At 47.5% G+C, this 22,571-nt stretch overlaps 4 protein-coding genes across 4 annotated transcripts; 3 read left to right on the forward strand and 1 right to left on the reverse strand.

The window, feature by feature from the left end:
• The first annotated feature begins 245 nt into the window (after window positions 1-245).
• On the forward strand, window positions 246-2,058 carry LOC149911859 (uncharacterized). Its single transcript, XM_090133195.1, has one exon. It carries the CDS (start codon window positions 246-248, stop codon window positions 1,725-1,727), a length of 1,482 nt encoding a protein of 493 aa, XP_089989321.1. The 3' UTR covers window positions 1,728-2,058.
• Window positions 2,059-2,126: 68 nt separating this feature from the next.
• LOC149911860 (olfactory receptor 14J1-like) lies at window positions 2,127-4,736 on the forward strand. The gene has a single exon (XM_090133188.1). The coding sequence runs from the start codon at window positions 4,044-4,046 to the stop codon at window positions 4,680-4,682; it is 639 nt and encodes a 212-aa protein (XP_089989314.1). The 5' UTR covers window positions 2,127-4,043; the 3' UTR covers window positions 4,683-4,736.
• Window positions 4,737-12,167: 7,431 nt separating this feature from the next.
• Window positions 12,168-13,127, reverse strand: LOC149911861 (olfactory receptor 14J1-like). Its single transcript, XM_090133202.1, has one exon. It carries the CDS (start codon window positions 13,125-13,127, stop codon window positions 12,168-12,170), a length of 960 nt encoding a protein of 319 aa, XP_089989328.1.
• Window positions 13,128-21,289: 8,162 nt separating this feature from the next.
• LOC149911862 (olfactory receptor 14J1-like) lies at window positions 21,290-21,904 on the forward strand. The gene has a single exon (XM_090133181.1). The coding sequence runs from the start codon at window positions 21,290-21,292 to the stop codon at window positions 21,902-21,904; it is 615 nt and encodes a 204-aa protein (XP_089989307.1).
• The last annotated feature ends 667 nt before the right edge of the window (window positions 21,905-22,571 follow it).

Genomic DNA, 22,571 nt, shown 5'->3' on the forward strand with positions numbered 1-22,571 from the left:
GACTTTCTGATCAATTCTGTGGTCGTGTGTTTGTCTCCCGCCGAGCTCCGCCAAATGGTGACCCTGACGTGATAACCCGTTGGATAGAACCAGACGAGCGGCGTAGGAAGTTCGGGTCCCTAAGCAGCGGGGATGGCAAAAGCACTCCAAGAAAGAAGAGGTGCCGTGCCTCAGGACACTCTGTGAGACCTGACCGATACGGGCTGCCGGACCTTGCAAGGCTGCAACAGCGCTGAAACTTAGGTATGGAAAGACAAGCAGCTTATCAATTATTTACTCGCTTTTTAGAAAAGCACGGGATAAAAGGAATAGATCTTAATAAAGAGCTCCCTGGATTATTGGCCTATGGTCAGAGCTGGGGTTTGCTTGCTAACCCTTATTCAGTTCATGAGCTGAGTGAGTGGCGGAAGTTCGGAGATGTGTTGTGGGAGGCTATGATAGAGGACGATAAAGTGACAAGGAAACTGGGGAAATTATGGAAGGCAGTTCATAATGAATTGCTTCAGAGTCAGGGAGAGAAAAGGGCAGCTCAACAAGCTGTGGGGGCACACCAGCGAAATGAGGGTTACTGGAATTGGCCGCCAGCAGTTCCTCCTGCCGTAAGCACAATCGTTATCCCAGCTGAACGGGCTACGGGCTCAGAGCCTGTAAATGCTCCAGCCGCGGGCTCGGAGCCAATGACTGTTCCAACTGCGCCACTTGTGGAACCATTAACCCCTTCAGCAACTGCCCTAGAAAAGCAAGGCGATGAGCCGGTCCCTGGGGCAGAAAGTGCCCTGGCGGAGGCAATCGCAAGAGAGCGCAGAGAGGCGTGGGCGAGCATAGCGAAAGCATGCATGGAGCAGGGGGATGGTGAAGGCGCGGCGGCGGTGCAGGAATTGGCGTGCCCTGTGACCTATACTCCTTTGGCTGCAGGAGGAATGCAGGCAACCATATCAGCATTAGATTGGAAATTATTGTCACAGCTGAGGGCTACAGTTAGCCAGTGTGGAGTCATGGGTGAGCCGGTGAAGCAAATGTTGGATTTTATCTGGGGTTCACAAATATTGCTACAAGCAGACATAAGGGGAGTAGCAAAGTTGATATTTACTCAGCATCAGTTATTGCTGTTTAATGCTCACTGGCATGATCTGTGCCAGCAGAGTGTGATGATTCAGAGGCAGCCAGGAGATCCACTGCATGGGGTAACACTTGATGAACTATTAGGGCTGGGACCATACGTGAGGACGGAGACTCAAGCCCTCTTAGGTCCAGACAAATTGAGGGAATCTATGCGATTGGCTAGGCATGCCATGTCCAGAATTAAGGCACCAGGTGGACTCCCCTCATGCATGGGAATCCAGCAAGGAAGGAGTGAGGATTTCGGGAGCTTTATTGTTAGGGTAGCGACAGCTATAGAGGCTGCAGGGGTACCTGAATACATGAAGGGAGCTATGTTAAAACAATGTGCATTACAAAATTGCAATTCTACAACTCGTGGAGTTTTAAACACATTGAGTAGTGGATGGACAATAGAAGAAGCACTACAGCGAATATCAAATATACCTAGTGGTCCACAAGCATTATTAGTGAAGGCAATCGCAGATCTGGGTGAGGGATTAAAAGCCCAGGCACAAGCTAGTCAGCCACAGGAATGGCAGCTCTTGCACCTTTGCGAGCGTCAGAAGTCCACACACACTGAGCAACAGATGACACTCCTGCATGAAACACTGGCAGCAAAGGACTAGTGATAGCACCAGAAAAGATCCAGCATACACCCCCCTGGAAATATCTCGGACTGATATTAAACAACACAATCGTCACGCCATGCTTACTTAACAAACTGACCACTACTGTCTTGCTTGCACAAAAGGAAAAAGGGGAAATGGTTGTGCGTACTCCCATTGCAGCTCACGGAACCCACAAAAAGAACGGTGTCAGGATGTGAAATGATGAGAAAGACTGAAACCAGGCTTGAAACGACCATGAACTCATAGTGATTGGGATTATGTGCTTCTTATTATTTGGTTTTGCTTTGTAACTTGTTGTATTGCAAATAGCAGAGTAGTAACCTTTGTTGTGTGGTTTTTATTTTTATTTTTTAATTTTTTTTTTTTTTTTTTTTTAGTAATAGATTGAATGTGAATTAACAGGATTTAATGTTACTAATGCTGAAATCTATGGAGATAGCTATTTTAATGTATTAGTAGCGCTAAGACAAAACCTGGAAAGGAATCCCAAGCAAAGGATGACCTTATATTATAGAATGATTAACTCTCTTTCATCCCACTATTTGGGAATTTAAAATATGATCATGAAGCACCTGAGACAAAGGCACACGCTAAGAGAGTTAACCTTGATAGTTCATTCTGCAAGCAGATGTTCCATTTGGCCTCTGTATCACGCATTGGCCATGCGGATGCAGTGTACAAATGGAAAATACTCTTTGGACCCTGAGAAGAACAAAAGAAAGAGAGAATCTGTGGTGGGTGAGAGAGGAAAAGTGCGCCTTGAAGCAGGGGACGCCCTGCTGGCACTGCCTATCGCATTCACCACCCTTTTTCTGCAGGTTGTTGTTTCTCAAGGGTCAGTACGTAATAATGCCCCTAGTTCTATCTGGCATGTGAAGTTCCTCAACTATTAATTTTCTATTAGCCCAAAGGCACAATCATGAGCACTCTAAAAGCATCTGTTGTACAAATCTTAGTGATTTTTCAAAATCAATATATCAGAATATATAAAAGTTGAAGACTTCTTTCAAAGCAGTTAGAGATTAGCACAGAATGGGGCCCTTGGGGATTTATTTCCAGGTTGCAGAAAGTTGGGCTGCAGACCAAACACGTGTTTGTTCTTTTTAGTAGGTTAACAGTATTTCTTGTCATGATGTTATGTTTGCCTTGTTTCCTTTCTCACACTTATAGCATTGTCAATCGAGGCCTTGATTGAGTTATAATGATTGTATTATTAATATAATTAGTGTTATTACTTTATAGCATGGTAGAAGTTTGCTAATAAACAAAAAAAGGGGAAATATGGGAACGTAAGAAAAACTGCACGGAGCAGCAGCTGTGCAGCAAGATAAGTGGCATGAGAACCAAGGACACCTTCAGAAGAAGAAAGAACATCTCACGGCTCTGATTGGCTAAGCAGACAAATGCCACTTCAAGGGTATTAGAGGAATTGTTGGTAGATACAGATTCAGTCAGGCATGCCACGCTGCAAAATCGCGCCGCTATAGACTTTTTACTGCTGGCTCATGGGCACGGATGTGAGGACTTTGATGGAATGTGCTGCATGAACCTCACGGAACACTCGTCATCAATACACCAACAAATAGCTAAGCTACAGACCCTCACCAGCCATTTGCAGGAAGAGGGTTTGGGGTTAGAGGACTGGCTCCGTGGGCTAGGAATTGGTCCCTGGTTTCGAGACATCATCTGATTCATGCTTATGATACTGGGGGTGTTAATTGTGTTACTGTTGGTGGTGCCATGTGTGTTCTCTTGTCTACATCACTTAATACACTGAGCAATTGATAAGGTAGTAGGAGTTAGCCTAGTTGTCCAAAAAGAAAACAAGGGAAGTGTGGAGAGTGTGATTGAGACCTGGCTGGTTGAGAAAGGCCACACAGACAGTATTCGGCTAATGAGACGAGAGTCCTTGAGCAATGTAACAGGATGTAAACAAGGCTAACGAGGAGAGAGTCCTTGAGCAAACTAACAGGATGTGTAGGAAGGCAGGAGAATGTAGAAATAAGAAAGATGTATGGCATGGTCTAATCACAAAAAGTACAAAGAAGGGCTGGGGCAACAAGTAGCTGAAGAGCCTATCAGGAGCTCGGGCTTTGCAATGTGTATGAGCTTCATTAGCGCCAACATAAATGCACGCAACCTTCTGATTAAAGTTGAGACTTTCTGATCAATTCTGTGGTTGTGTGTTTGTCTCCCGCTGAGCTCCGACAATGGCCAATGCCCTCTGGGGCACCAGGCACATCTCCTACGCAGGATGTGCTGCACAAGTCTTTTTCTTTTTCTTTTTGTTATTAGCAGAATATTCTCACCATCATGTCCTATGACTGCTACGTTGCCATCTGCAAGCCCCTGCACTACGGGACCTTGATGGACTGCAGAGCTTGTGCTACCATGGCAGCAGCTGCCTGGGGCACTGGGGCTCTCTTTGCTCTGCTGCACACTGCCAATACATTTTCTCTGCCTCTCTGCCAAGGCAATGCAGTGGATCAGTTCTTCTGTGAAATCCCCCAGATACTCAAGCTCGCCTGCTCAGAATCCTACCTCCGGGAAGTTGGACTTATCATGGCTGCTGTCCTTGTCTTATTTGGGTGTTTTTTATTCATAGTGCTGTCCTACATGCAGATCTTCAGGGCTTTGCTGAGGATGCCTTCTGAGCAGGGATGGCACAAAGCCTTCTCCACATGCCTCCCTCACATGGCCGTGGTCTCCCTGTTTCTCAGCACTGCTTTTTTTGCCCATCTGAGGCCTGCCTCCCTCTCCTCCCCATCCCTGGACCTGGTGTTTTCATTTCTGTACTCGGTGGTGCCTCCAGCAGTGAACCCCCTCATTTACAGCATGAGGAACCAGGAGCTCAAGGGTGCCGTCAGGAAAGTTATCCATTATACATTGTTTCTCCATCAAAACGATGTTCATCATACCCTCAAGACTGCAAAGAAGTTAAGCAAAGTGTGATCGATTTTATGTGATGTTTCCATTTTTTCTTCATATTTCTTTGTCATACTTAAAATAAATTTAATTCCAATTAAATAATATTCATCATCAGTCTTTTTGTTTACTTATTTTTACTTCCATGTGTTGAACCTATTGTACTTAAGGAACCAGGTTCTATGAATAGATAAAGAAATCAACACAGGATCATTTTTTTTGCCTCCCATCCAGTATGGATCATCAGCAGAAGGTCATGAACTAAGACACAAATGCCACAAGGAGCAGCAGTGTCCCTGAGGGATGTTCATCACAGCCTGGAGGGGACTTTCTGCTGCCTTTGAATTGTGCTGCTGCTTCCCTGGAGCCACGGCCATGGGCAGCAGCAGGATGTGGCCTTTTCAGTGCTGCTCTCTTTATGTTCCCAACTGCTATCTTGTGTCCATGCATTTGTGTCAGCTCTCAGTTCTGGTGCAATTGGTGGCAGTGCTGTTGTCTCTATGGTGGCATCCCTTTGGCTGCAGGCAGGCAGGCAGTGTGCAGGAGTGTGCCACAGCTGGCCACCCTGCTGAGACCATCATAACAGAAGGGGCTGCTCAGGGCAGGGTCAGAGGGCTGAACACCCCTTCCAAATCTGTGCCAGGAATACAGCCAAGGAGTTGCCCTCGGGAAAGTCCTCTTGCTTTCCAGGGGTTCTGCATGGTTCAAAGTCCCAGGGTGATCAATGAGAACCAAAGGATGGATGAGAGCTCCCTTCTTGGTTGTACATGGCCCAGCAAATGGTAACGGGTCTTGAACATGTCTCTGTGGGACTGTCCCTACTGCGGTGGGACTAATGGCAGATGCTGTCCTGGACAGGAATCTGAAGCATCCTGGAGATGCCAGGGGATCTCCAGGGACAGTGTAAGAGACTGTGTCAGTGTAAGGCAAAGAATAGTTCCTTATGCAATAACAGACCACTGATTCAAAGGAACAGGGGAGTCTGAGGAGCCCACAGGCAAATGAAGGCTCTGCAGTGGTGCTGCTGAGCCAACTGGGCAGATGGAGAGAGACTCAACAATAGAGATCCCATCCAGTTGGGACTGCCTCCACCCTGAGCAGCACAGGGTCAGCCCGGTGTCCCAGGGCACCACAGCTCCCTCACTCTGCAGAGCAGCTCCACCAGCTCAGGGCCCTGCACAGAGCATGGGGAGGGAAGCAGGAGGGAACAGGGAGCTTCTGCCAGGCCAGCAAGGACACACTGCCCTGGACAAGGATCTGTGGGAGTAGGGCTGGTCCTGGAGAAGCGCTATGGAGAATTGCTGTGAGTTAGAGGATGGATGAGAAGGAACATGCTCTGCTTGCCCTCCTGCTGCAGGTGGCTGCACCAGAGAGGACTCGCAGCCAGCACCTGGATGGAGCTCTGCCACTCGCCTTGCCCTCCCCCTCTCCAGTGCTGTCACTGCTGATGCACTCCATGACCTCCCAGTGCTGCCGGCCGGCACATCTTCCAGGGGCCATTCAGGTGCTGCAGTGACAGTGAGCTCACATCACCACTCCAGCCACCTGTCCTCAGCCTGCCTCTCCCTTGCTCCTCTGCCCTGTCCTGTCCCTGCTGGGATGAGTGCTGTAGGGATGTGCTTCCTGTCCCCACGTTGACTCTTCCCAGCTGCCAGCCTGGTGGGCTCCTGGGGGTACTGATAGTAGGCTTGATGGTGTGGAGCAGAGTCCAGAGAGAAAAGGTGATGTGAAGCAGCATTTTTTCAGTGGAGGCCTCCATGTTCATTTGGCAAGTGAGGACTTGTGCTCAGTGTGCTTGTGGCCCGGAGCTTCTACTCCAGCGCTATCTGCATTGGTCATGGCACAGGAACAACGTTTCATAGACCAGCCACCTCCTTTCTTCCTCACGTTATGTCATAAACCAGTGTCCTTCACTCTGACAGTGTTTGTATCAGCTCATGGATTAAATGAATTAGACCTCTTTTAGTTCTTTGAGTCACAATCCAATGCCTTTTGCTCTCCGCCTCTGTAGCAGATAAATTTTACATACCCTTCATCTGAGGACTGACCTGATAGTTCTTTTCACACTGTTCTTTTTCAACTTCCATAGTTTGGTGGGACTTTTCCCAATGTGATGGGTTTCACCGCAGTGACTGTGACCTATACTTGAGTCTTTTAGGCTGAGTTTGACACCAATGACCCACAATGGTTCATGAATGTTTCTGTTTATTGAGAATAAATCAGAGTTTCTTGGCATCCTAGTGGCCATTTCAGTGCTGGGTCACCCCCAGGGCTCCACTAAGTTGTCTGGGGGGCATTGAGTGTGCTGGGTTGGGCTGCAGCTACAGGGACAAAGACAACAGTTGGCAGTTACTGCCCTGAGACCCTCTTCCCAAGTTCCATCTGCAGCTTCTAGAGGGCTCTGGTCTCCTGCAGGTCCTCTCGGAAAGCTGCCTGTCCCAGACAGGACCTCTGGGGCCTCTGGAGATGGCATGGAATGCTTGTGATCACACAGTGGAGCTTTGCTCCTTGTCATTTATCCTTCAATTAATATGCATTTCCTATTAATATTTATTGTTTCCTGTCTACCTATGTAAAGTACTTATTCTTTTGGGAAGTGAACCATGCTGGTGGGATACGGCTGAGGAGTGTGTCTTGTTTTAGTGAAATTGTATCATGCTTTACTGTTGTTTGTTTTAAAGTAGGAAGCAACGCCCTGTGTTTGTGTGCAGACAGTTCTCTAAGGAAAGCAGGTGAAGGAACGGTGTAAAGGAACTGTAATGTCCAGCTGTAGATTTCAGTGGAGGATTCTGCTGTCGGGAAAAGTGATGCAAGTGCCAGGTGGCATACAGCAGACACGTCAGGCCTGGGGAGGTGAGCAGTCAGGTTGTCTGTACAGTGTCAGGCCTCAAGCAATTGCTTTTCCTGCCTATGCAGATCTCCTTCAGAGACAGTCTGAATCAATATCAAATGGTGAATGATTCCCCAAAAGCAACAAGTTGCACTAATTTAAATCAGAAAACATTTATATTGGGTGCCCTTTAAAGTCTTTCTTTCCTATAGTAAAGAGTACTAAAAGTGTGGAGTAAAGTGTGAGTAAATCCCAGAGGAAGGATTGAGTTCACGCGGAGTAGAGTAAGTTCAAACACACAGTAAAGGGTGGGCAAGCCTGGTGCAAAGTGTAAGTAAAACCTGGAGAAAACTGAGTAAACTCGGAGTCAAGTGTGAGAAACACCCAGAGTAAAGTGTGGGTAGGCCTAGAAGAGAGGGTGTACACACCCAAAATAGGGTATCAGTAAAACCCGGAGAATAGCCTGAGTAAAGCCAGAGGAAAGTGTGAGTAAAGTTGAAGAAAAGTTTGAGGAAACCTTGAGTAAAGTATGAGTCAACAACACTCAAAAAAGAAGTGTGAGTAAACCCAGAGTAAAGTGCGAGTAAGCTTGGACTAAAGTGAGAGGTAAGCCCAAGTGAAGTGTGAGAAAACCCGGAGTAAAGTGTAAGTTAAGACAGAGTAAGGTGTGAGTTAAACACAGAGAAAGGTGTGAATCCACCCGGAATAGAGCAAGAGTAATCCCTGAGGAAAGAGTCTGCAAGCCTGGTGCAAAGTGTGAGTAAAACCTAGAGAAAACGGTGAGAAGACCAGGCATAAAGTGTGTGTAAACTCCGAGTAAAGTGTGAGAAACACTTGGAGTAAAGTGTGGGTAGGCCCAGAAAAGAGAGCATACACACCCGGAGTAGGGTGTCAGTAAAACCCTGAGAAAAGTGTGAGTGAAAGGTGAGAAGGGTCCCATAAGTGGAAGTAAAAAGGCAAGAAGGCTTCAAAGTGAATGAGAATAAGGGGAGTGAAGGGAAATAATTAAAGATAGCTTCTAGAAGCAAGAATGTAGAGCTTGTTAGAAAATAAGGGATGTCAGACACTGGGTCTGGGATAGTGAGGGGGTGTAGAAGGCCATACCAATAAGGTCTGAGAACAGCCCGAGGACATTTCACAGAGAGATGATTAGACGTCCACAGAGCAAGAAGAAACCAGTTTGGGGCGATGCCCTCACTTTGGGTCAGAAGTTTACAGCAAGAAAGGGCAGAAGCCTTTGTGAGGAAGTCAAGAAATCTTCATCCCTTGACCCACTACCCACGCACAAGATGAGAGGGTCTGCATGCTAATGAAGTCACGGGATTGTAATGAATATGTATCCGAGTTCCAGGAAAGCTGTTGATGATGTATTAGTTTGGCCTATATCTGTTCCACAAGTATTCCTGATGTGGTGCAAGCTTGGAGGAATGATACCCCCTGCACCAGGGCTTTTGTGCAATTGCCAATAAAAAATAACTTCTCTATATCCTTACAGGCTATAGGGATTGATTTCCACACGTCAAAACCTTCAGTAAAGTTTGAGTAAAACACACACACAAAAAAAGAAGTGTGAGTAAACCCAGAAAGAAGAGTGAGCAAACTTGGCATAAAGTGTGAGGTAAGCCCAAGTCAAGTGTGAGAAAACCCGGAGTAAAGTGTTAGTAAATGAGGAGTAAAGTGTGAGTACAACTCAGAGTAAGGTGTGAGTCCACCCAGAGTAGAGCAAGTGCAAACCCAGAGTAAAAAGTGTGCAAGCTTTGTGCAAAGTGTGTGTAAAACCGGTAGGAAGCTGTGAGCAAACCAGGAGTAAAGTGTGACCAAACCCGGAGTCCAGTGTGAGAAACACCTAGAGTAAAGTGTGTGTAGGCCCAGAAGAGAGAGTGTACACACCCAGAGTATGGTGTCAGTAAAACCCAGAGAAAAGTGTGAATAAAACCAGAGTTAAGTGCAGACGTGCGGAATCAAGCTCTGTAACCCAAGTAAGGTTGCAAAACAGGTACGGTTTATTCAGTGCTGCGCAGACACTGGGTGCAAAGGGGTAGATCCACCTAACTTGCACACCATCCAGAAAAATGGTGCTACAGATATAGGCCAAACAAATGCATAATCAATAGTTTTCCTGGAATTCAGATACATATTCATTACAACCCCGAGAGTTCATTAGCATGCAGACCCTCCCCTCTTGCACGTGCGTTGTGGGTCATGGGATGAAGATTTGTTGTCTTCCTCACAAAAGCTTTTGACTTTTCTTGCTGTAAACTTCTGATCTTTCAGGAGGACATCCCCCCAAACCTGTTTCTTCTTGCCCTGTGGACATCTCATCACCTTCCTGCCAAATGTTCTTGGGTTGTTCTCAAGCCTTATCAGTATGGCCTTCATCCCCTTCACTATCCCAGACCCAGTGTCTGCCATCCCTTATTTCTTTAACAATCTCTACATTCTTGCTTCTATAAGCTATCTCTAACTAACCCTATCCTCAGTCCCTGTGAAGCCCTTTTCTCACCTTCTACTCTTTTACTGTGGGGCCCTTTTCTCACCCTTCAAACAAGGTGAGAGAACAAAACTGAAATACAAACACAGCAAATCACTTTAATTACAGTAAATAGGTAAGGAATATGAAGGATGTGAAATCCTAACTGACTGTGAGCAGATTTCTGTCTTGGAAATGATTTAAATTATGTAAACTATTAGTCAAATGTGTTGTGGGTTAGGCGTTGTTTCAATTAATATATTAAGGTGAAAGGGACGCTGAATTCATCAGCTGTTCCAAAGTTTGCAGGAAAAAGCCTGCATTTGATATGTAGCCATAAACACTCACAGTTTATTGTCACTGGGTTTTAAGCAAGGAAAGAAGAAAGCACCTTTTCCCTCAACCCAGGAATTGTTGAGTTGTGTTTTCTCCCCTGTCCTGTTGAGGAGGGGCACCTGGGAGCCAGGCAGGGTGAGCACAGCGCAGCTGGGTGCTGAGTTCCAGGGTGATTTTGGGGTCCCAGCCCCGCAGCATGAGGCTCCATATGCCTTCCCCTCTGCAGAATAGCCCTCCCCCACCGCCCCACAGGGAGCTCAGTGCAGGCACTGTGTGGGGCAGCATGCGTGCAGTGGTACAGAGATGTGCCCCCAGCATAGCCCCTGTCAGCATGCACTGACTTTCTGCTCCAGCAGCCTCCCCCACAGGCTGTTCCCTGCCCAGCTCCAACATATCCTATACAGCTCACAGCCATCCCTGTTCTGAGCTCCGTTGAGCTCTGGGCTGGGAGAGGGTGCGGCCAGGCTGCCCACTCCCCAGTGAAGGCACTGAACCCAGGGAGAATGTGGAATGGTCCCATTTCAGCCCTCAGCCCTCAGCAGATTACAGTGAAAAGTGCTGCTGGAAATCACTGGCATGAGGTCTGGATCTGCTGCTAGCTTCCTTGGGCAGTGTCTCCTTTCTGTTCACACAACAGGAAGCTTTGCTGGATCTGTGCCCTGAGGCACCCTGCTTCATGGCCCCACAGGCATGGGGTGGTCTCCAGGGCTCCAGGATCACCTCTGCCAGCTCCCTCCTCTTGTGGGCTCTCAGAGGCTGACGTCCTTGCATGGACTGAGCAGAGGGATTACCCTTTGAATGGTCACAACCAGACTCTGATGTTCCATCTGTCCCCCAGCACACTCATCTTGTACCACGGTTGACTTTGGGGTAATGGCCAGCTTGAGGGTTGGGAGACTGTCACAAGGACTTCTGCCTGGGACAGAGACTGAGCAACAGCAGCAAGGTCATGGGGTCCTGGTCGTACTTGATTCTTCAGGGAGATTTTATGAGCACATCAACTCCCATCAGACTCCATCCCTCCTCTGATCTGATCTGATGATGACACTGTGCTGGCCATGCTGATCAGAGTGGGCAGCAGACCCAGGTCGACAGGGATGAGTGCTGATAAATCCTCTCCCTGAGAGTCTGCGGGTGTGCAAAATGCTTGGAATGACAATGGAACATTTCCAAAGGCACTGTGTGTGCACAGGTATGCCTGAGGAATCTTCCTTCAGCCTCCTGTCCTGGGTCTGCTGCATCCCCACTGCCTCCACAGTGCCTGCTGGCATCTTATTTGCCTACAGATACAGAAAGATAACACAGAGGCTGTGGTAGAGTCAGCACTGACCCAGAGTTCATATGGGCTCCAGGAGAAAGAGAGCACGGTGATGCCTCAGTACAAGTGGAAGGAAGCCAAACACTTGTATAGGACCATGATAACCACTACTGATACTCACACACACACACACACACACGAACAGCAGAGAAAAACGTATCTATTAATATAAATAAATATTATAAACATTAAAAATCATAATGTAGGCCTGTTACTGGACAGACTTAGAATTATTTGTAGAGACAGATGAGAAGTTTATCCCTGGTGGATGTGGGAATACAAGATAGACTATTTAGAGCAGAAGTGGTGGAGCAAGACAAGCAGCATGAGAAAGCAAGGCTGAGAACACAGGATATATCTAGAAGAAAAGTAAAAGGAATGGTGCACAGCTCTGATTGGGTTACTGCCTGTCTGCACAGAAAAGGAATGTTTGTGGAATACATTGTCAACATGAAAAGGCAAATGGGAAAGTTGTAAAGGCTGATAGGAAAGGTAAAAAAGGAAACTTGTGAGTGTATATAAGTGATGTGAGAACCTGTAAAAAACAATTTGTATCATTCACATTAGAGTCTGAGCCTGTTTGCCATAGATGGAATTTGTCCATGACATCATTTTCCTCACTGCATCCTTGAGCTCCTGGTTCCTCATGCTGTAGATGTGGGGGTTCAGTGTTGGAGGCACCACTGAGTACAGAAATGACACCACCAGGTTCAGTGAAAGGGACAACAGAGAGGGTGACTTCAGGTAGGCAAAAAAATCAGTGCTGAGAAAGAGGGAGACCACGGCCAGGTGAGGGAGGCACGTGGAGAAGGCTTTGTGCCGTCCCTGCTCAGAGGGCATCCTCAGCAAAGCCCTGAAGATCTGCACATAGGACACAACAATGCATATAAAACAACCAAAAAAGGCAAGAACACTAAGGACAGTAAGTCCAATTTCCCTGAGGTAGTCTGATTCTGAGCAGGAGAGCTTGAGGATCTGGGGGATTTCACAGAAGAACTGATCCACTACACTGCCTTGGCAGAGAGGCAGTGAAAATGAATTGGCAGTGTGCAGCAGAGCAAAAAGAACCCCAGTGCCCCAGGCAGCTGCTGCCATGGTGGCACAAGCTCTGCTGTCCATCAAGGTCCCGTAGTGCAGGGGCTTGCAGATGGCAACGTAGCGGTCATAGGACATGATGGTGAGAATGCAATACCCTGCTGAAAACAAAAACAAAAAGAAAAAGACCTGAGCAGCACATCCAGCATAGGAGATGTGCCTGGTGCCCCAGAGGGCATTGGCCATGGCTTTGGGGAGAGTGGTGGAGATGCAGCCCAGGTCGAGGAGGGCGAGGTTGAGGAGGAAGAAGTACATGGGAGTGTGCAGGCGGTGGTGGCAGGCTACGGCTGTGCTGATGAGGCCGTTGCCCAGGAGGGCAGCCAGGTAGATGCCCAGCAAGAGCCAGAAGTGCAGGAGCTGCAGCTGCCGCGTGTCTGCCAACGCCAGCAGGAGGAACTCGCTGATGGAGCTGCTGTTGGGCATCTGCTGCCTCTTGCCACAAGAACCTGTCCAAGGAGTACAAAAGTTAAAGACAGAGATTTCAGTGTGGAAAATTTTCAGTTAACCCCAGTTATGTGAGCCACATTTCTTGACGTTGAGTTTGTCTTGAGGGCTTCTGCACTTTTTCTCTCCAGGAAGCAGTCTTGTCCCCATAGGGACAGGGAAATGTGGTCGTGTAGGGAAAGGTTTTCTTTCCAAAATGTATCACATGAAGTAAATTCTAATAGAGAAGTGCTTGTCAGCATCTGTGGACTCAAAGCCAGAAATATGTGGGTTACAAATGGAAGTTGCAGTGATAGTTTTTTCTGCACTCCATCCTCTCACTCAGTGTGTCCATGGAGGGTTTGCTGAATTGAGAAATTCGGAGCACTTCTGCTGTACTCAGTATGAATGCCTATGAGACCTGAGAGGCAAAAGGATTCATGTCTGCTTAGTGTGGAGAAAGGGCAGCTGGTTGGGCTTGTTTCTAATTGTTCTGAGCTTGTCAGTTTTGAAGAGGGAGATGGATTACACTCCCAGAACACTGTGAAAAGAAGGCAGACCCAGCTGAGAGCAGAGGAATCCACTGCCCATCACGGAATATTCATCATTTCTCAACATACTTCAGCAGTGCCTCATCAGCACACGTATTGCAAAGGAAACCTAACATTCATTCCCTGCTGCAGCAGGGAAGACCTCATCTGGAACAGCTCTTATTCTATGATAAAGAAACATAGAGTGTATGCAGCCTGATCTGCACTGGGATGTGCCAGATTTGGTGATCCCTCTTGGAAAAGTGTTTGTATTACCTATGGTGAGAGACTTACTGTGTCAATGGCTGAAAGCAATGCTCCTGCAGTGAGGTCGCAGCCTGCTCACACCCCACACATCCTGTAATCCCTCTCTCCTTTCTCTTCTATCTTCATGTCACCTCAGAACGTGCTGCTAGTACTGATGCAGAGTACACGGGAGCTGCTCTTAGTCAGAGCTGTGTCTCTGCAGCACTGCCCACTTGTAGGAGCTCCCTGTGTCCCAGGAGCCCAGACCAGCTCAGCAGCAGAGGATGTGATTTCTATCCTCCCGATGATCTCTCCTGAGATGTCCCTGGGTCTCTGTGGCCAACAGCTCCTAAAAGACAGCAGTGTCATGATTGTACTCTGAAATCTGCTGCATTAACCACCAAATGCCCACTGGACAAGGACCAATTCCAGACATACGGTTAGCCCTTCAGTGAGTGTTGCTGTATCAAAAAGTGCACACAGGCAAGGACAGGGAGGGGTGGACTTGCCCTGGGCAGGGCAGTGATCCAGCTGAGGTAGTGCTGGCATCTCATCCCTAGATGGAAACTCTATGGTGGAAATGGGTTTGGGATTTCTCTGGTTCAGTTCAGATGTGCACAAGGAGTTGCCTGCATGTGAGCTCCTGCTCTGAGTCCTTGGTCCTCCAGTGGAGAGTCAGTTGCTCACACACAGACCCTGGGTGATGACCAAGGTGCCTGCGATGCTCCTGGATGTGTGCTAGTGCTTGTGAAGTGTGTGGGAAATCCCTGAGATAGACACCTCCTTCCTGAGCATCAGCTGAGGGCCAGAGAGGGGTTAGAGCTATTCTTGGCCATCCTAAATGACAACAGACCACTGCGTTTAGGGCACTGGAGTATGTCTTTTTTACTCATCTCCGTGGAGCAGGCAGAGTTATTCAGCTGACTAAATGGATGAGCTCACAAAAGAAGAGGCAGATCTTCCTCTGTTCTCCATCTGTTGCCTATTCTGGAGCTCAAGGCACTACAGAGCTGACGCACATCTTTGTTCTTCGTTTGAAGAAGCCTCAGTTTTCTATGTGCTCTCATGTGAATGACATCAGAAGCAGCCTAGTGTCATGCCAGTTCCCTGGGCTGTCCAGCACACTCACATGCAGCTGCAAATGCAGCACAGGGCCTTCAGGAAAGACATGTCCAGGAGTATCCATGCTGCTTGGATAACTTAGCTACCCATAATGGGTCCAATGATTATGTGCCACCTTCATAGATACCATGGATGCACTGAATCCAATAATGCCTCCTGAATAGGATGTTTTCTTATGTGATTTTACACTGATGAGAACACCAGTATGTGCTGGGCTACATAGCTTTGTACACTTGCAGGCCTGAGCTCTTGTTTGGATCACAGGAACACAACTGGACTGTAGCATGAGTCTTCATGATAGATGGGAGAGGAGACAAAAAAGAGCAACTGCCCTCTGTGGGTGTGCCCTGAGCTCTTCCTTGGGATGGCAGAGCAGCCAGGTGAGAGTGAATGGCAATGGCAAATAGAGGAGACCAACAGTGTCTGTTCCTGGCTTCCTGATCATGAGGAGGAAGTGGAAGGTGCCCAATGCAGACAGATAGGAGCCTGATGTTTCAGGCCCTTGTCCCCTTTGGGGGCCTTTTCCACTGCAGTATCTGCTGCAGGGACAGCACAGCAGGGCATACAAGATCCAGGATATCCCTGGAGAGCACAGCTGACAGTTTGTTCACCAAGCCTTAGAGAAACCAAAGAGGAGAGGTGCTCTGCTGCATCTCATACTCACTGGCAAGGAAGGGCTGGTGGAGAATTTGAAGGTCCAAGTGAACCTGGTCTGCAGTGGCCATGGGATGGTGGAACTGTGGAGTCTGAAGGGAGGGCAAAAGTCAAGTTCACACCTTGGGTTTCAGGAGAGCACACCTTGGCTTCTTCAAGTGTCTGTGGTGCCCAGTACAGAAAGAATGCAGATATAGGAATTGGAAACAAGAAGTGGTCAGCTGGGAGCAATGCAGAGTGTTTGTCCTAGTGTACCTGCTGAGATTAGTTTAGAAAGTCTAAAGCTCACACAGAGCTGAACCTGCCCAGGCATATCAAAGACAGAAGGGCTTTTAGAAATATATACACAACAAAAGGAAATCTAGGGTGAATGTGAGCTCACAGTGAAATGGGGCATGCTACCTGGCATGAAGGGCGTGAAGCCTCCTGTGCTGCATGTGACCTTCTAACACAAGGTCTGAGAACGTGAGAAGATCTCAGTACCACAGTGTGACTCAATTAGTGGAAACACTGAGAGCTGCCATGGACAATTCTCAGCAGGGAAATTCTGGGGAGTGCCAGGCTCTGTTCAAAGCAGAGATGGATTTTCTCTTATTTTTGAAGCTGTAAGTCTGAAAGATGTTCCTGTCAATAAAACTGAAGCAATTGAACTAAATTGAATTGAATTGAATTGAATTGGATGGATTGAAGACCAAGATGGAAATCAGTGAAAATGAGTTAACACACCTCTCAAGTTCTGAAATACTCATGAGATCTGTTCTTTTTTTTAAGTTGAAAATTCAAGAGTTCTAGGGGATTTTGTGTCCTTTCTATTTTATTCAAAAAAGAACAACATTTTGCAGAACTGTGTTAGCAGGAAACACATGCCTTCAGATACGGGGACACAGACTGTGTTTCATTGTTCATCATGAAGGAATTCTGTTTGTTGGAAAAAAGAGAAATCTTTCATTGCCCATGTGCAGCTGGTTCTCTGAGGAATTGGTGCCAGTGCCAATGCCCTGTGACCAATGCCCAGCGTCCACCGCTGCTCTACCCTGCTGTGTATTTGATGTCCCTCATCCTCCAGCTGTCTCCAGCTCTCCTAAATCAATGACCATGATTCAGGACAAGTTTTCAGCAGGCCATCTGGACACATGCTCTTCCCACTGCTCTACAATCTTTTCCTTCCCTTGCTCTTTGTTCACTCAGATACCTCCCAACTATCTGGCTGATCTGTGAACTTCAGGGAGATTATTGGAACTTGCAACATTTCTGCAAAGTCTGATGGACTCCTTGATCAACTACTTAACTGTGATTCTATCTATGCCTTCCTATCTCTGCCTAACATATTTCTTGCACAAATATTCCCAAGACAAACCTCATTAGGTGTGGCTTGGACAAGGCATGCAGTTGATTACGTTGCTCTACAGTTCGTTCAATTGCATCATGTTTACAATTATTGGGAAAAAAAAAAAAAAAAAAGAGAGAGAGAAATCTTTCATTACCCATGTGCAGCTGGTTCTCTGAGGAAAGCCAGTGGGAGATGGTGCAAACAAGGTTTAGCACTGAGCAGGTGACTGCAGAGGAGAAAAGTGATGTGAGGAAAACTGATGCAAGTCCCATGGGGCCAATGGGAGTAGAAATGGGGTGGGGTAGCTGCAGAGGACATTTGTCCACACAGTGATGAGGCAAAGGTCGTTAGGGGACATCCTGGATCAATATCATTTACAAAGTGCTGCTTCATCTTCTTGTTTAAACCCAACTATAAATAAATAAATAAATAGTCTTCATAAATACCCATCATTCTCTTCAAATTTTAACTCTCTCCCGATACCTGTCCAGTTTGCTGCACAAGTTCTGAACACCTGAAGAAGATGACAGGAAGGCACAAGGCACAGGAAGGCTCTTCAGGTTGTAATGGGTCCCAGGGAGCATTTGCTGCTGAGTCCATCAACCTCCAGTGCACAGAGAAGATTGCATGAAGTGCTCAAGAAGACAAAGTCTGAAGGAACAGTGAAGTTTCCTGGAGTATTAATGGGCCCCACTGAGGACCATTCACAAGCCAGCTTCCCCAGGGACTTGTTAGAGCAGATAATTGGAAGCCATGATTGCAGGCAGACCAAGGCACTGGGATGGCGGCTGTGATGCTGAGCAAAGCCTCCTTTGTCTTGTGAAGCAGAAAGGCCAAGGCCTGATCCCCAGAGCCTTGGCAGGGAGATCGTGTCCCTCCTGCTGGCTCAGGGCCCTTCCTGGGGCAGTGGGATGGAGGTTTGTCTGATGTCACATGGAAGACTGTGGGACAGCAGCTGCCACTCTGCATGGGGTGCAGGGATACCGTGAGGCCCAAATCCCATATGAGCAGTGTGTCTCATGCCAGGATGTGGGATGTGGGAATGGCCCAGTCTGAACAAGCAGTCAATCCCAATGAAACTTTGAACTTCAGATCACTCAGTTCTAGTGCCCTCCTTTAGATAGTATCCCATAGTTGTATGTCCTTTATGTTCTTTATGTTCTGACCCATTCTCCAGCGGCTTATCCATCAAATTATGTTTCTGTGTAGCCCTGTGCAGAACATTTTGCCCAGAAGGATACTGTGAGAAATAGTCAAACTATTCTCTCTATACTCTATTGAAATCTTAAAGGATAACCTCAACTGGCTTCTCTTGGTCAACTCAGTGGGTGATGCTGTCATAAAGGGACATTAAGTTAAACAGGACCTTCCCCTCATGAGCTTGTGTTGGGTGTGACCAACGAGAGAATTATCCTTCAGGTGTTTTTAAGTAACTCTTAGCACCATTTTCTCCATAAATTTACCAGGCACTGAAGTGAGAATGACAGTTCTGTAATTACTGATGTCCTCTTACTTCCTCATGTTTAAAATAAGGACAATGTTTGCCATCTTTCTCTGTATGGGATCTGACATTACCCTAAACTACTTCTGATGCCATCCACATGAGAGCTCAGAGCAAACTAATAAGGAGTCATGAGTGAAATAATGTAGATGTTTCATAGCTTTGTAATGCCTTCAACTCCAGACTATGCCACAGATGGAGCAGAGAGGAAGGTCTGTCTGTTCTTTTGTGAGCATCCATTTGGTCAGCAAAATAACACAACATGCTCCATGGGGACAGGTGCAAAAGGCACAGTGGGTGCCCCAAGCACAGGGCTGTGGTGGCATTTAGGATGGCCAAGAATACCTCCCTTCTGGCCCTCAGCTGATGCTCAGGAAGGAGCTGTCTGTCTCACAGATTTTCCACCACAGTTTACAAGCACGAGCACACAGCTAGGATCACTCCAGGCACCTTGGTCATCCCTGAGTGTCTATGTGTGAGCAGTGCAGTCCCTGTTAAATAAAGAGCAAGGATTCAGATGAGGGGCTCACACACAGACACCTCACTGTGTACATCTGAACTCAGCTAAGAGGACTCCCTGCTCTCACGGTTCTGTGAGGAACTGATCCCATTTCAGCCTCAGGTTTTCCATCAGCGGATGAGATGAATAACTCTAGGGTTAGGATGAGAGGGTCTGATATTAACAGGACATATGGAAATGGCTTTAAAATAAAAAGGGGTGACTAAGGTTTGATATTGGAAAGGCATTTTTTACACACAGGCACTGGAAAATGTTGCCAAGAGTAGTTGTGGAGGCCCATACCTGCAGGCATTCAAGGTCAGGTTGGTTGGGATCCTGGGCAGCCTGTTCTGGTAGATGGCAACCCTTTCCATGGCTGGGGGGCTAGAACTAGGTGATTTTTCAAGTCTCCTCCACACTATGCCGTTCTATGATTCTGTAATGTTATGACTTAGAGCTTTTTAGCGGCTGTTTCCAGATTTGGCATTTGCTTCTCTCATGGTCAAACATCTTTTTCTAGGAACAACCATGCTTGTGGAATCCAGTGGACATGTGGTAATTAACTGAGCTGACTGTGTAGGACGTTCTGCAGTGATGACCCTGCTGTCCCTGAGGAGATGTCATCTCTGGAGACCAATGGAGGTCTCCATGGAGAGAAGGAAATCCCATCCTGTGCTGCTGAGCTGGGCCAGGCTCCTGGGACACAGGGATCTCATACAAGTGGGCAGCACTGCAGAGGAACAACTCCTCTGCACAGCACAGCCAAGCAAGGTTAGGGGCATGATCTGCAGGTAACAGAGAGAGGAGAGAAGAAAGAGAGCTTACACGCTGTGTGGCACATTAGCAGACTGTGTGCTCACGGAAGAAGCATTTCTCACAGCCCTTGACAAGGTAAGTCTCTGGCTGCAGCAAATGAAGAGGCTTTTCCTGCAGGGATCACTAAATTTGGGACATCCCAGTGCAGCTCAGGCTGCATAAACTGTTTCTTTATTATGGATAAAGAACTGCTCCAGCTGAGGGTTTCCATGCTGCAGGATCAGAGCACAGCCCAGGGGCTGCAGCCGGGTGCCCAGGGCTGTCCTGCAGAGCAGGTCCCTGCTGTGCCTCAGGGGCTGTGTGCCAGGGCAGGGACTCTGCTGCCTGCCAGGCTCAGCACTGAGCACTCAGCACTCAGCATTCAACCTGCCAAGGGAGCTGCCCAGGGCGCTGCGGGGTGATGTGTGGGGGAAGGAGCCCCCCAGAAGGGCAGGGCTGGGCAGGGGCCTTCTGCTGCCACAGCTGCTGCCTGGGGCAACGGGATCACGGCTTCTTTGCATCCCAGAGAGTTTCCAAGGGCACTTTGCAAGAGGAGAGACAAGACAGGGATTTTCCCATACCTGTCCTTAGGGAAAGATAATGAGTTGGACACAGAATTCTGAAAGGAGTTGTGAAATATGAACACATCTCTGAGAATCTTAAACTATCTGTTTCTCAGTCTGCAGTTATATGAACAACCTCCCCATGTGCTTTCAGCCTCTTTTCTCCCAAAGGACAGCACCAGCTGAAATTATCGTAATTCTCTGCAGACATGTATAAAGCACTTATCCTGAAAACAGGCAGCTTTCTCTAACAGAAAGTGAAGTGCATAGAGTTTGGGATGGGCACTCTGAGTGCAGAAGGGGTAAAGACATGAGACATGGAAATCACTTGTAAGAGTAAAATATCCTGGATATGATTAGGGAATGAGAGGAAAGTAAGAGCTCTTTCAGCTTCTACTTCTAAAGGTGCAGTAAAGCTCATTAAAATAAACTCATGCTATGGAGATAAATGAACATTTTCCATACACATAGAAAAACTTCTATATAATGGTGGGAAGAGTTTCTGTGTGAATGGTCTTGACTTGTCATTATTTTCTGCACTGTGAACAGGACTCCAGGCCCAGGAACTGCAGATGCCCAACAGCAGCTCCATCAGCGAGTTCCTCCTGCTGGCGTTGGCAGACACGCGGCAGCTGCAGCTCCTGCACTTCTGGCTCTTGCTGGGCATCTACCTGGCTGCCCTCCTGGGCAATGGCCTCATCAGCACAGCCGTAGTCTGCCACCACCGCCTGCACACCCCCATGGACTTCTTCCTCCTCAACCTCGCCCTCCTCGACCTGGGCTGCATCTCCACCACTCTCCATGCCAAAGCCATGGCCAATGCCCTCTGGGACATCAGGCACATTTCCTATGCTGGATGCGCTGCTCAGGTCTTTTTTTCTTTCTCTTCTTCATCTCAGCAGAATATTGCATTCTCACCATCATGTCGTATGACCGCTACGTTGCCATCTGCAAGCCCCTGCACTACGGGACCTTGATGGACAGCAGAGCTTGTGCCACCATGGCAGCAGCTGCCTGGGGCACTGGGGTCCTTAATTCCCTGCTGCACACTGCCAATACATTTTCACTGCCTCTTTGCCAAGGCAGTGCAGTGGATCAGTTCTTCTGTGAAATCCCCCAGTTTCTCAAGCTCTCCTGCTCACAGTCCTACCTCAAAGAAATTTGTCTTCTTGTGATCAGTGCCTCTTTAGCATCTGGGTGCTTTGTATTCATTGTTGTGTCCTATGTGCAGATCTTCAGGGCCGTGCTGAGGATGCCCTCTGAGCAGGGACGGCACAAAGGCTTCTCCAAGTGCCTCCCTCACCTGGCCGTGGTCTCCCTGTTTCTCAGCACTGCTTTTTTTGCCCATCTGAGGCCTGCCTCCCTCTCCTCCCCATCCCTGGACCTGGTAGTGTCATTTCTGTACTCGGTGGTGCCTCCAGCAGTGAACCCCCTCGTCTACAGCATGAAGAACCAGGAGCTCAGGGATGCAGTGAGGAAAATGATGTCACGGTCACATTTCAGTGGGGATAAATTTATCCTCTGTCATAACAAATGATTCCCAGTCTGTCCCCTAACACACCTATGTTATTTTTTTTTAATGTTTAAAATATTTAATTATATTAATAGATACATTTTTCTTTGCTGTTCATATATATGCGTAATTATCATTAGTGGTTATTGTGTTCCTAAACATGTGTTTGGATTCCAATCACTTCTCTGAGGCATCATCCTGCTTTCTTTCTCCTGGAGCCCACAGGAACTCGGGGTCAGTGCTGACTCTCTCACAGCCTCTGTGTTCCATCTCTGTATCTGCAGGCAAATGAGAGGCCAGCAGGTTCAGTGGTCATGATATGGGCTGGATTAGCAAAAGGATCAATGTATTAGTATAAGGATCAATATATTACATTAGCAGAACGAATCAGTGTGTACTCATCTTAAATGTTACCAGTTTAGCTTTGCTTCGTGTGTGAACAGCCCTGTTTTTATCATTTCTGTTTCACAGAAGCACTGCTATCACATTTGTTTGCCTCCGCCAGGTGCAAGGACTTGTTCTTGAGTTTGGTATGAACTGTTGGCAGTTATAGTGCACCAAGACAGAAAGCTGCTGATTGTGCAAAACAAGCAATGGAAATTTGCCAAACTGGGGGAAAGGAGCTAAAAGGTGAGCCAGGGTGCACCATGATGAAGAGGAAGATGAACTAAAGGGGAGGAAGTAGGTGCTG

Source organism: Phasianus colchicus, unplaced genomic scaffold (genome assembly GCF_987193195.1).
Source record: "Phasianus colchicus unplaced genomic scaffold, bPhaCol1.hap1.1 HAP1_SCAFFOLD_54, whole genome shotgun sequence".
Taxonomy (NCBI): domain Eukaryota; kingdom Metazoa; phylum Chordata; class Aves; order Galliformes; family Phasianidae; genus Phasianus; species Phasianus colchicus.

What these genes read in the sequence shown, in the direction of transcription:
- LOC149911859 (XM_090133195.1), top strand. Translation starts at nt 246, where the DNA reads ATGGAAAGACAAGCAGCTTATCAATTATTTACTCGCTTTTTAGAAAAG.
- LOC149911860 (XM_090133188.1), top strand. Translation starts at nt 4,044, where the DNA reads ATGTCCTATGACTGCTACGTTGCCATCTGCAAGCCCCTGCACTACGGG.
- LOC149911861 (XM_090133202.1), bottom strand. Translation starts at nt 13,127, where the DNA reads ATGCCCAACAGCAGCTCCATCAGCGAGTTCCTCCTGCTGGCGTTGGCA.
- LOC149911862 (XM_090133181.1), top strand. Translation starts at nt 21,290, where the DNA reads ATGTCGTATGACCGCTACGTTGCCATCTGCAAGCCCCTGCACTACGGG.